At 34.6% G+C, this 14,615-nt stretch overlaps 1 protein-coding gene and 1 long non-coding RNA gene across 7 annotated transcripts in view; one reads left to right on the forward strand and one right to left on the reverse strand.

The window, feature by feature from the left end:
• Positions 1 to 14,615, reverse strand: part of LOC136345142 (heterogeneous nuclear ribonucleoprotein C-like 1) — a 142,067-nt gene that overhangs the window by 79,951 nt on the left and 47,501 nt on the right. For 4 of the 6 annotated variants that reach the window (XM_066293180.1, XM_066293178.1, XM_066293177.1 and 1 more), the window contains one exon: positions 2,356 to 2,513. In XM_066293180.1, coding sequence (XP_066149277.1) covers positions 2,356 to 2,513 — 158 coding nt within the window. Of the gene's footprint in view, positions 1 to 2,355; positions 2,514 to 10,555; positions 10,874 to 14,615 lie in introns of those variants that run through there. The other 2 variants (XM_066293181.1, XM_066293179.1) reach the window with 2 other exon arrangements.
• The window catches only part of LOC136345146 (uncharacterized), a 121,042-nt gene that overhangs the window by 8,551 nt on the left and 97,876 nt on the right, over positions 1 to 14,615 (forward strand). The window lies entirely within an intron of this gene.

Raw genomic sequence — 14,615 nt, forward strand, 5'->3', positions numbered from 1 at the left:
TGAATTAGAACACCAATTTACGACGAGCTCAGCATAGTATTTGTTTGTGATTCAATATTTATCAAAAGCTTCGATAATATTGGAACTCCCGTGACTTAGAATCAAATCAATGTCAATTTTTCCAGGACACGGAAATAATAAAGTTGATGAGTAATTCAATCTGAGTACGCTTAAACTCTCGATTTGAAACTTTTGATTTAGAACGTACAATTTAAACAGATGTGATTACGAGCTTGAGCTTAAAGCTGAGTTTAAGGAACTTTTTGAATTTGCCGAGTTAATCACCGTAGAGTAACAGGGAAAATTATCGTACCGTATTCCATCATCATAACAGCAGCATTATATATATATATATATATATATATATATATATATATATATATATATATATATATAATCTTGATTGAAACCTTATTCTGAGAAACATTGTATTTGGAAACATACAGATTCTGATTCCTCATCGAAGGTGTGTTGATTTTCTGATCGTCCTCAATATTTTCTCAGAAATCCATTGACACCGTGTGGATATTTCAGCCCTTTTCTCCAGGGCATATTTGTGTTAATCTCCAGTTTTTAGTGCTTTTCCTAATAACTTTATCATTACAACTTTCCGACTCCGAAATTCCATTCCTGCCAAAAGTTTCAGAAACCTCAATAGGAAATTTTGTGTTCTCGTTCCCAACAGGCTCTCCCCTTTATAAGGCCTACTTTCGTATCAGCTTAATGAGGTTCATCGAACATCAATCAACTCTTGGCAAAATGCAATAAAAGAGGAAGCAATAAAACTAAAATCTCGTTTTTTCCTCTGATTGCTACGTAACGCAATTTTTCGACTAAGATCTAATGAAGTGTCTTATCAATGTCGTTCAGCGTTTACTTGAAACCGAGCAGCCTAATTTTATTTGCTTCCTACTGGATTGGCAATAAATCAACTTACGTACATCTTTCCTGTTTTTATGGATCAGTGGCTTTGTTCTTATCCCCTCGGATATGTCTTGCTGAAGACGTGAAATTGTTTCCTTTGGGTGGTATATCGGGCACATAAAATGCGATTATTATAAGTCCGAAAAATTTCAAGACCAATTTTGCTTTAGCAGAACAAACTACTTTAAAATGTAAATTAAAGTATTTCCTATAGGATTAAAGCTGCGCTGTCAGCAGGTCCGAGTTTGCAGGAGAAACGTACATAGGTTGAACCCAGGAACTGCAGCCATTCCTGATAAAATAAACATCCTAAAGTGCAGCTAACCTTATTTAGTTTAGGAAATTAAACCTGCACACTGTAGTATATGCACTTAACTTACTAAGCAGAATGATCGAGAATATCGATTGTTCAGGCTAATTTCATATAAGGAAAGGCTATTCATTCAAGATAAAAATGTATATGACTTCATGTATATAACATGTTCGATAAAATACTGTTTCAATATACATTTTTTATCGATTCCCAATCTGTTGGCAGTTAATACGACCGCCTCGTAACGACACTATAACGTCTTGCTTGTCGGCAATAAAATGATTCCGGCACGGCCGTTTGTATGCTCAGTTTTTCCGCAGATAAAGGGACGAACATGTTTAAATTTACGTACTCAGGCCCTTTATTTCGATGCCACGTCTTTCGTATCAGCTCATGAACAACTGTACGTTTAAATAGATTCCCTTCGTCAAGTTTTACTCAGTAAAAAAATCTATAATAAATGCTCCTAATCAAAAGCTTCAATTCGAAATTAAAAAAAAAAAAAAAAAAAAACATTCCAAACATCCACCAGCAGCATTTCTTTATCTTAGTGCACCTCGACTTTCTAAATCACGGGAGTAACTAGGTAAATAAAGGAAGGGAACTTGGTCAACTGATCGGTCCCTTGGTCCTACAACTGTTGGCGTTCGCTAAAAATTCTTCAGTACAATTAGGGTGGAAAATCTCGAAAATGCTTAGGAAATTCTTCTCACAAGTAAAAAATCTAGATAATTTCCTTGATATTGGCCTTAATTTGGCGATAGATTCCAAAATTATATGACCTCATCTAGGAGCAAGAAGGGGGTGAAATACTAAATTTCCTCCATCAATTCGGTTTGAAATAGTAAAATAGGGCTAGTAAATTTGAAAAAAATCCCTTTAAAGCCATTTGGGGGGTCAAAATTCTTCGGCTTAAGGACAATCAGGGTAGAATAGCGTTTGACATCTTCCGTGGTTATCAGCGAGTAGTTCAATATCTCTGAGAAAACTTTTCTCCAAGGAAGTCAGAAGAAATCCCCCGGAATCGTTGAAATTTTTTCGTGTTCCGTTCGTCGAAATTCTCAACTATCAAAACGATGAAGGGGGGGAATTCTAAAATATTGCACTTGGTCACTTACCAGCGAGTCTTCCGTATCTCTGAAACATCCTCTCAACATCTGTCTTGGAACACTGGAAAGTATTTAAATTTCCGACGAACACTCGAGAATTAACAGCCTGAGGGTCCTGTGAATTAGTTTGGTTACCAACTTTGCTCATTTTCATTTTCGCTGTTTGTCTGCAACAAAGAAAACAGTATTATTTTGTTAATATTTATAAATTTGGTGACGTGTTGGGGCACTTTGTCCGAGATTTTACCGTAAATTTTGTCATTTATTGTCGCGGTTATAAAGAGGACAATAAATATTGAAATCTGTCCATAAACGAGATTGGACGTGGCATTTTAATTTACTCGTTAATTTTTGTTATGCCGGATACGATCTCTATTAATCCGGCAGCCAGTACATGTCATCTCTGATGTGTAACCGAATTGTAGCCTCAAAATGGAATATTGCAAATTTTATGTAGATTCCTATATGTGCGTTTCTATCGTTAAAATTTATTTCTGCTTCACGGGCTTTAAATAAAAAATTACACGCACGACTGATCGATATACACGCAGTTATTATCTGACACGTTTTGTACTATACAGAACTAGTACGAATAAATTTCCTTTTGAATTTGGCACCGGGTTTATGGCCATATTATAATTCTCCTCGGCTATAATCACAATTAAATAAAATGAAAATACACATTCGCATCGAGCAACTAATAAATCTAAGCTAGGACCACCCTAATTTAAATTAATGACCATTTCGGAGGGTTTGACTGGAAAGAACCCTGTTGACCTGACCGTACATATATTTTTCAGAACTAAACCTAAAGCCGCACCTAAATATGTGGTCAGACGTAATTTATTAAAAAACTGGACCAAACGGCCTAATGTAAAAAATTAAGGTCGTCCTAGGGGCATGGGGTATTCAATTCTTTATGAGAGATATCTTAAAGCCGCAAATAATTGTGTTGTGGGCCCAGTTTTGTTGGGAGTTTACCTGTGCAATACGAAACTTCCATCGTTAAATTAGAATATATAAAAACTTTTAGACAAATTCTCGTGATAATTATATTTCTTCACCCCGATCCTACAGCCTTGTTTTTCTCCACGGAATTCGTCTCCTCAGGCAATTTCCCGACTGTGCATTGAATTTATATTCCCTACTTGATGCCACAGTGAAGAATGAGGATACAGTTACAGGTGTCTTTTACCACCTTCTCCTTTTGTTCCATCAAGGTTCTCTCAATTTGGCCTTGCCAAACTCCAGCCATCTATTTTTTAAATGCAATGGTGAATAGCGGCAACTGTTCTGAAGTCCTTGTTATTCGATATTTCTCGATTTCCATTCATTCGAGACATGGAGATTGTTTAAAATCAAATAATCTCTTAATTTCTCCAATTAAATTCGAGCTTGAAAAATCAAAGTCAAATTTAGTTGGGGAACGAGTATCGACGAAAAAAGCTCCTTGATGCGCTTGTCTAAACAAATTCTACAGACACTGTTTCCAAAACTGGGAATATTTTTCATCTGTTTGCTTTATAAAATTCTGAATTTTATGACTATTTATGCTCTATTTGTTCTCTATTTATCTGCAATAAGCAATTGCAACAAGTGGAGTGACCGCATCGCAAGTTTGTTTGCAAAATTCCATTTTGTAATTCTGTTCCGTACTTTACATTCATTGCGCTTACATCTGCGTAAACACCAAAAATTCCGAACTTAAGCTATTTGTCGCAGAAAATAAATTTTCTGTTCAATTGGAAAACTCTAGCAACTCAAATAGACGTTCTGCATCAGTAATATTTGATATGAGCAGTTTCCTCAATATGTTGGATAAATACGACAATTTGTAGCTTTAGCTATAGCGAAACAGTGGCGTAGTGGGGCCCATGACTAGAAAAATCACAGTTATAAAACGTAAAAAGGTGAGATTTAGGAGAATTTATACAGAGTGTCAATTTGAAAACTTCCCACCCTTATTATCATGAAACGGGATAGATTTTTTTACGATCGCCGGAAACGTCCAATTTGTTATCGAGCGGGAAAAATTTTTCTATAGCATTCACTGCGCTCCTTTCGACCCTCTACCCCACAGAGCCACCCTCTCAAATATCTTAAATAGTAAAAGGGGTTAAGTACTGCATAATTTTAAAGGACTGTTCGACCTCTATATTTAGATACCTCATTTGTCATATTCGATTGTTGTGTTATCAAGTTAGGCGTCTTTGATCATATTAAATTCATTTTTCCTGTGAGTGTTTTGATGGCGTTCAAACTAATAGTTTTTAAATTCAAACATGTCGTACGATTAGAAAATTGTTGTAATAAATCTATTTACTAACCTCACCATCGAACGAAAAGGTGCAATTCGGCGAGAAAAGGAAATTGTTTTTATTTATGGGAAACTAGGAAGATACGCAACAAGAACAGGGAAAGTTTTAAATGCTGGAAATTCTAGTTTTAATGTGAGCCATAAACATGTTTTGAAGTGAAATAAAAACAAATCTGAATCGGGCTCCATTGCAATTAAAAAAGGGTGGTCCAGCCTGTTTTAATTGAAAGTGCTTAAATTGAGGTTCTGGGAATCAGCGTTTCAGAACCCAGCAATTCACTGCCTACGGGCTCAGATGAGACTGAAATGTCACGCGAAACTGTACCAAACGCATTGAAATTGAATAAACTTTATCTCTACAAAATGCAAATTCTACAGTAACTTTTTAATGATGATTTTGATAAACAAATTGAGTTTCAAGAAATTAAGCCTAATTTAATTAATAACGACCAAATTCTTTTAATAAAATTTTCTTCAGTAACAAGTGCACCTTTTTCCTTAACGATCGGGTCAATAAACAGAACTGTCTATACTAGAAAGACGAAATTTTCAGTATTTTTAGAGAGAATGCTAGACAATAGCCAGAAAAATTCATGTTTGGGCTGGTATTCTGGGAAATGCCGTTATATTACCTTCATTTAATGAGGAAAACCTAGTTTGTGGGCCGTACTTAAACTTATTTGAAAATGTTGTTGATCCGTTAATAACAACTCATTTTGAAAATCAAGTTGTTCAAAACATCCTACAAGAAGAGAAAATACATTTTCAGAAAGATGGACGTCCACCGTATTATTTCCGCTTAGTGCGAGAATAGCCGGAGGGCAGTTTAGCCGAAAAATGGATTGGTAGAAGGGGACTGATTGAATGGCCTGCAAAATGACCAAACTTAACGCCGTTCGGTTGTTTTTTATGCCGACATATAAAATTGGTTGTTTTCAAAACCTAACATGATAATATTGACGATTTTAAAAGGAGAATTACAGAGGCAAGTAGGGATAATCGAGAAGCGGTACTTGAAAATGTCAAGAAATATATTCAAAATAAGCTTTATTATCGTTTTAAAAATAATGGACAACATTTGGAACCTAATAAAATATAATATAAACCTAATAAAATCGAATCTAATAAACTAAAAGTGTTAAAAATAGGAATTGCAGTTTTGACCATGCTTTTTTTTTAAAGACCAGTAATAACAAATTTATTTGTTTTATAATTTAAAACTGCTATACCGAAGTTTATTACAATAATTTTCTAAATGGAAGACACGTTTGAATTTTAAAAAAATCTTAGTTTCAACGCTATCAAAACGCCAATATTAAAAATTAATTTAAAATACTTATAGACGCGTAATTTGATGATGGAAAAGTCAAATGTAACATAAAAGGTATCAAAATGTAAAGAATGGAAAGCTCTTTAAAATGATGTATCACTTAATCCCCTTTACCATTTGAGATATTTGGGAGGATGGCTCTGAGGGGTCGACGGTTGAAAGAGGCGCAGTAAATTCTACATAAAAATTGTTCCCCCTCGACAACAAAATCGAGGTGTTTTGGCGATTTAAAAACCAATCTATCCCGTTTCGAGATAATAAAGGTGGGAAGTTTCCAAATTGTCATTGTATATAAAAATTCCGATATACCTTCTGCATCAACAAAATTTGGTGCGAGCTGCTGTGAATGTTGCGAAAACACGAAAATTTGTTGCCTTAAGGGTCATGAATCAGCGGTGCAGTGAAACCACACGTCGTCACTGAAAAAATCACAGCAGTACGACCAGTTGGGAAAGTGATGAATGGAACATTTTATCAAATCAAATAGACCTTCTATATTAGTGAAATTACGTGTAAGCACTCTCTGGAATAATTGCATCAACACAAAGAATTGTAGTTTCCACAGTTATAAGACGGTGCAGTACTGAAGCCCAATGTAGTGACTAATGGATCACAGTTAGTAGATGAATAAAAAGAGCAATATTCAAATAGACATTCTGCGTCAGTGAAATATGGTGTGTGTGCAGGTTACTCAATATATTTTATAAATACGAAAATTTGTAGCTCCAGCGAAAACGAAGCAGTGGCGTAGTGGAGCCTATAAGTATGAAACTCACAGTTCTCAACTACGAATTGAAATTATTGTGAATGTCTCTAGAGTCTTGATTATATCGTATAGATACAAATATTTCTACCTTTAAAGGTCATGAAACAGTGGCGTAGTGGATCCCAATGTAATGACCAGAACAATAGTTGTCTAAAATACGCAGTATAAAAACAACCCAACTTTTTGAAAATTCTACAAACTCAAATTTACAAGCTTCAATGACAAACATTCGAATAGAACGTTCTCTTTAGCTGCTCACATACACAAACTCTAAGTTTCCTGCATTATTCTAAATTCTGTCCATTCCAACATTGGTCCAAATCCCAGCATATTTTAACTGGTATTATTGCTATTATTCAAATTTGAATTAGCCAAATTAATACATTGTTTAATTAATATGCATATTTTAATGACAGGCATTATTATTGTTTGTTTATTCGTAGCTGGTTGCAAGCTATTGTTAATGTACTACGTAACAATGTTTTGGGAAGAGCTGGTGTGGAAAATTGTAAATTTAGAAACTGGTATTAATGTGATGTAATGAATGGTTTTAAAAGAATTACGTAGTGATTGATTTAGTCGGAAAAATAAGCCGTATAAAGTGGTGCAAGAAGAGGAAAGGTATAAAGTATAGCATTTACCAGCACGTCATATGATTTTTCACTAAAAATATTTCCAATCTGGCAAATTCCTGTTAATCCTAAATCCAAGCAACCAATCAAAAATGCTGCAATAAATCCCAAGATTAATATCGTTTATTTGACTTTCCTAATGGTCTATTTATATAATTTAAAAGCTATAACAAACACGTTGTATTTTAACAACTTCTGTTCGACGATTCAATCCTCTCTTTATTCATAACGAATTGTATTCCTTTGGCTTCCTCTCCAAAGTGATCAATCAATTAATGAATTATTTCGACAAGAAGCGATTGGTGTGAGTTAAATTCCATTCAGGCATAACTTGAATATTCATGGAAATTCCTTCAAAAATAGAGTTAACATAAACAGGAGGTAATAAACGGTAACGATGGCACGATGATATTAACTTGAACCAAAATTGTTGGTTGGTGCGAAATGAGATGTGTGGTGATTAATTTATTAATGAAAGTAAATTAAATCGAACTAACCGGCGTAATAGTGTTTCATCACTTTTGCTCAATAAAGATAATTAACTGGCGGTCGAAAGATAGGTTTATGTTTAGATTATTTATAAGTTGATGGAGATGGTGTTAAGGCCCTCATGCAGTTTTCGAAAAATTCCTCTCCATTATCGCATGGAAAACAAGTGGCTTTTCCTCTTTCACCTTTCGAAGGAATAAAACAGCATGACACTTTCCTCCTTCCAGATTCTTCTCCAGAGATTTTCCCCGGATAATCCTCTTTACTAACAGACGTTTATACAAAATGGCCGTAAAAATGTTTTATTTATTTTTTCGACTTGGAGATTTTCACTTCTTACCAACTGGCAAGAGTTCTCTTTAGTGGATTTATGGGGCTCTCACAGGGCGTCAACTGCATACGAGGAAAATACTGCCAAGGACAAAATAATTTATTTGATTTTTCGACCTTTAGCTCAAGCATCTTTAAGGCCTTTGGACAAATTAGAAGGAATTTTTTCACATTTAAATTCCATCGCAATTCTTGCTTCGAATCCGGCCCTGCATGATCCAAATGTAAGCTTTCACAATGAAGGTTCAATTTCGCCTCGTATTTAAATTTATAACTTTATATAGCTATCCTTCCTTCAATTTTCCACTTTCCCTTTCTAATCCCTAGTGGCCCAATTACTTGCCTATTGAGGGACAGGTTTTAACACAAAATTAAATGATCGTGGGATTTTTTGCGTGACACTACAGGGACGTAGTTTTTTTCACCCAAAACTCTTACCTCAAGGTGTTTAACTAGTGTAAGAAAATCAGTTAAAACTCGCCATTAAGGCACTCCCACACAAAGTTTTAAGAGTTCCCTTGCTGAATTTTCTATAGGCCCATTTTCCAGGGAGTTAATTTCATTACTCTGTCTAAATTTTGAACCCCAAAGGTCTTGTCGAGAGCCTTAATGTGCTTCGAGCATACTTCGGCAGATATTTTAAAGTGTTTAATTAAGCCCTAATGAGAAGGTTTTTTGCCCCCATTAGCTCGAAGTTTTTAAAATTCCTCGTGCACATCCAATATGTATTACAAATTTGCTTGAAACAAACAAAAATAACAGCCCCGAAGGAGAATTTTCGGGAAAATACATCCTGACAGGTTCTTTTTGCCTGTATGCGATGGCAGCAGCGGAGTTTGGTGCAAAAGCAGCAGGATATTATGCAAAAATTGTTCGTAAAACGAACCACTTTTGCGGCGATACATCATAAAAATGTTTGTAACATTTAAGGCAGGATTTCGTGAAAATATATAAAATTTTTAAATGAAATATGATAACAAAACTTCTTAGAAAATGTTGCAAATTTCTTTAAATTTTAAAGCAAAAAATTGTTAAAGGTCCTAAAAATTTTAGGGCAAAATCGCGTCGAATGCTGGAAGTTTACAAAGAAATATATCATTAAAAAGAGATGAATTTCAAAGGAAAGTGTTCGTCAAACACTTGATAATTTCTTACGGCAAAATATAGGAGGAATGCCGTTAGTAAAACATGGCAAAAATTCTTCTAAATTGTGAAAAACGTGTACATTTTAAAGCAAGACATCGTCAAGCCTGAGGTAGCATTCTTGATGTTAGATGCCCGTCAGCTTCAAGGCATAACATCTTAAGACGTACAAAAGTTGAAAAGCTGATACCGATACGATATTTGGGAGTTTCATAAAGCAAAATATGGTGCAAAAACTCCTCACAAAACGTTCATATTTTGCGGCAATATATCATAAAAAAAACGGGAAAATTTAAGGCAAAATATCGCTGAAACTCATGAAATTTGAGTTAATTTCATCACTCTGTCTCAATTTTCAACCCCAAAGGTCTTGCCAAAAGCCTTAATGTGCCTTGAGCATATTTTGGCAGATATTCTAAAGCGTTAAATTACGCTCTAATTAGCGCGTTTTTGTTCCTTTTAGCTCGCAGTTATTAAAAATCGACATTGCACATTCAATATGTAGTGTAAATCCGCTTGAAATAAAAAGAAATAACAGATCCCGAAGGGAAATTTTATGGAAAATACGTCCTGACAGATCTTTTTTGCCTAAATCAATTGGCAAGCAACGGAATTTAATACCAATCGGAAATCCTATAATTGTAAACCAGACGGTCGGCTAAAAGCCTGAATTTTTATTGGACAATGTTCTTTTGTTTAGCTACGGTAAGGGCGAATAGGGACCACCATTTCCCTTTTTCTTAAACGAGCACTAGGGTGAATAATGGACTGCTTCGGCTGCTGAGATTTTATTTATTATTGATGAGTATGAAAGAGAGGAAAATGAGCTGAAGAAGTCACATTGGGAATGCGGTTTATACCACGGCAAATATTTAACGGAAAAGAGCGAGGAAGCTTGCGGATTTATGGGTAAAATATGATTAAACTGGTCAAACGTAAAACGGAACTCTACAGACACATGCAAGATAATAAATTAAAAAGGACACTTAAAAATCTCAACAGAAGCGTAAGGCCGTTGACACACCAATCTATAGGACAAATGGCTGGGAGCATGCCAAGACCTCGAACAAGGCAAAGGAAAATCGTGAGGGAAAAAATAAAGAAACTATCATGGTAGAGAAAAATGGGCTGAACCAGACATAAACGCAAAACTATAGATTTGTTACATTATTTCCGGTGTTATATAACTTTTTTCACCATACATTTTTGTCGGAGGTGGTCGTAGAAAGTCACATTGGATGAAAATAACTGCGCACTTGTGCGGCACTTTTCCCCGAAGAAAGGAAAATGTTTTTGCTGCCATCCACTTTCATTCATTAAATGACAGTTACATGACACCCGCTTTCACACACTAAACAACAATTCCATGACATCCACTTTCACTTATTAACCGACAGTTACATGACACTCACTTTCATACACTAAACGACAGTTACATGACATCCTCTTTCACACATTAAACAACAGTTACACGACGTCCACTTTTACTTATTACCCGACAATTACATGACACACTACTAAATATACGTTAGACTAGCGAGTTACCTCACGACGCTTTAAAACCAAAAAATACCGATAACTAGTATATGCAGCGTTATAAAGATGATGTTTGTCGCCGCGCTACTACTCTGCTGAATCATCTAAGTGTTATTATCTTTCAAACATGCAAAAATTTTACAGTCGATTTTCGTCAAAGATAGAGCTTATAGGTGGTACCATGAAGGACGAGTGATGCACAACACGTAGTCATGCATACGGAGTGATTGATTAACAATGAGACAATTGAAAGCTGCAGATACTACATGTTAAATGGTCACGATTGAAGGAAATATGCCACAAACAAATCATTGGTTAAAAAAAAATAATGGAAGGATAAATAATAAAACAACCAAAGTGCACCACTTTTGTATGAGTACAAAATTGAATACAAAGTAATTTCCTATTAGCAAAAAAGTTCTTCAATTGTTTACGTATTATTTAACTGAGTTTATATGGCATTTTTTTTTATAAAATTTATACGTGTTTTTATCTAAAACTAATCAATACAATTGTGAATCGCAATACACCGTTAAATGTAGTTTTGGAACACCTTTAATTTGAGGTGTCATTTGACCTACATATGTTTCAACTAAAGAAAATCAGCTATTTTGTACTCCCGGTGACGTAAGCAATAATTAAAAAAATAGACAAATGTCAAAAGAAGGTATTTTTGTTCTATATAATGCTGTTTTTAGTTAAAAAAAATAATTTGTTAAAAAGTTTAATTCATTTTTGATTTTTAAACACTTCTAAGTTATATTTTTTTAGATGACGCATAAAATAAGTTTTGCAATATCCACAATGCGAATACGAGTGGATTACTCTAAATTCTCAATTTTAAACATAGTGTCCGTTAAATAGATTTTTCTGGAAAACGGATCGAGATATCGAAGTGAAACAAGAGTACATAACTGATGGGAAAATGTTTTGCTCTTTCAAATTTTGAATCAAATTTCATGTTACAGTTGCAGAGTAAAAAATCATTAACTGTAAATTCTTTAAAATTGACCGTGGTGTCCCCTATTGGCAATGCGCAAATTACAAAACGTATCTCATTCGTCCCCTCAAATACATATAAATTTGCAAATTTTCAAGAGTCTCAGCTAAATATTCTCAGAATAATGGTAAAAAAATAAATTGAAATTTTAACTTTCAACACTATACATCCGAAACTCTTAACTTTCAGATAAGGCATATTTCTTTTAATCGTCACTATTTGACGTGTAGTATCTTTAGGTTCCGATTGTGCCATTATTAATTAATCACCCTGTATGTAGATTTGAGTTTCAATATTTTTACGTACTGAAAATTTGGCAAACGTCTTCTTGGAGCCTTTACTAGTGGCAAATACTTTAATGACACTAATAAGACCATGACTGAGTCGAAATCATAACAATTTTTTTTATAATAATTAAATTGTTGTTTAACGTTGTGGAACCAGCGGTCTGGAACGTGGTTGACGACAAATTTACATTGTCGATACAAAGCCCTTGTTGGTTACTTGAAACGACTGCGTTCAAAAATTTTTTTATGCCACATTTTTTAAATCACATATTATAAATTATTTTAAAAAATTCATAAGACACGTAGACGGAATATTAGACCAAATCGCAGGATTTGGAAATGTATTTATGTTAGAATGTTGATAGATTATCCGAGGAGTCTCGTGGCAACACGACTGGCAACTGGCTTTTCAGCTGATTATCATGATTCTGATGGTTGAAAGGATGAAGGGAAGTTTTTCAGTATTTGATATTTCCTTTTGTTAATATCTCACGAACTTTATTGCTCCCGATAATAGTGGACTATCACTTTTTAGAAATTTAATTATTTTACGGTTAAAAAATAAATCTGTAAAAAAGTGCATTTTTTTAGTAAAACATCATGTATATTAGCAAAGGAGCTGAAACACGATTAAATTTTCTTTAAAAGGATCATAATGGACTGTGTTACCTATTCAAACACGTAAGCTAAGGTGTTGAGCCGCGTTTAGGGTGGTCTGAAGTTGGTTATATCGGAGCACATGATAGATAAACGGCATGAAAAAAAAATTGTTTTAAATTGATTGTTATTTTTATAGAAACTGCTGCAAATATGTATGAGTTTATGGCACCCTTTTTTGCCTTTTTGTTTGGAACAAGAGCTTCATCAGGGATCCCCGCCTTCGCCCTTTGCTCATAATGTACATTTCATAATATATACAACCATGGCGTAAGGGATGAAAAACATATAGACAACACAGTATGCATATTACAATTCGCTGACGATATTGCACCTTTTGCATGCGACAAAACGACCAAGAAAGTGGTATACGGACTTCAGACGCTAATGTACAACACAATGAGATGGTTCTATTAGATTGTCCATAGAGTCATTGCGTACTTTTCCATTGAGTGACTTTAACTACCTTAAATTGTTGCTGATTTCGTTTAGATTTGCCAAATTGTTATGTGTTTTGACAGCAGTGTTGAAACTTCGACAGTATCGAAACTTGGAAATTTTGGTGTCCAAGATTCGGCACTTTCAGGAGGGTAAAGTGAAACTGATGAATACAGAATAAAGGATTCGATAGAATTAAATTATCGATTAATCATGAAATTTGGGAAATTACTGCTAGTCTAAACTTATCCAAATCAAGCGTTGGAGATCATTTCTAACAACTTAGATATGTTGGCAAACTAGATGTGTGAGGACCGCATGAACTGAAGACACCCTCTAAAGGAGAAGAAAATTACCCGTTTTTAAAAGTTATGATAAGGAGATGAGGAAAAATGGATCGTCCACAATAATGTTGTACGTAGAAGATTTTTGATCAAGCTTAATGCGCCAAGTCAAAACACTCCAAAAATGAAAGAAATTCAGCAAAGAAAAGTTATGTTATCCGTGGAATAGGATTATAAATGTGTCATCAATGATATAAGTTGAGTATCGAAATCATGAAAAAGTGCCTAGGAATGGTAATTTGAATTTTAAGGATAGAACGTGAACGTAATAAAATTAATTATTTATTATAAAAATAATTTGTTATAAAACGAATTACGATCTATACACGTTAAGCGAATCCGGCAACGATTCAGGACTTACGAACTGCCTATACTAATTGGATCCCCTTTTCATACAAAAAATATGTTATCGTTAGCAAAAGCAAGGAATCTGTTAGTCTATGTTAGAATTGTAATGAATAAGCACATATGAAATTTGAATCCCTTCCGGCATCTCCAGTGTTAGCTTAAGACATTTATCGTTTTCTAAAAGCACAATTCGGGCGATAGATTTGTGTGTTTGCTTAGCCAGCATTATTTCAATGATTGCCACTCGTAAATGGCCATATAATTCTTGCTAAACATTGCTATAACTTAGACGGGATGTTTTGCCACATCTGCACTATTGCCCAGACCTAGGACCATCGGGTTCGCTTTGATCGCTGCAAAATGCGCATAATGGAAGATTCCTCGCGACTCGAGAAAATGTAAAAACGTATTTGGATCAGTTCTCTGCCGAAAATGACTTTAATTATTACTGTATCGTGAAATTGCCCCAAAGATGGAGAAATGTGATCGAACAAAATGTGCAATACGTAATTTAATAAAGTTATAATTTTTAGTGAAAAAAAATTTCTATCATTTACATAGTAAAATTCGCAATGACTTCGCGAACCGCCCAATATTAACGGATACCGCCACTAAAAGTCAGTTTTTGCTCTCAAATCACCAGCGATACACC

This window comes from Euwallacea fornicatus, chromosome 18, assembly GCF_040115645.1.
Source record: "Euwallacea fornicatus isolate EFF26 chromosome 18, ASM4011564v1, whole genome shotgun sequence".
Lineage (NCBI taxonomy): Eukaryota > Metazoa > Arthropoda > Insecta > Coleoptera > Curculionidae > Euwallacea > Euwallacea fornicatus.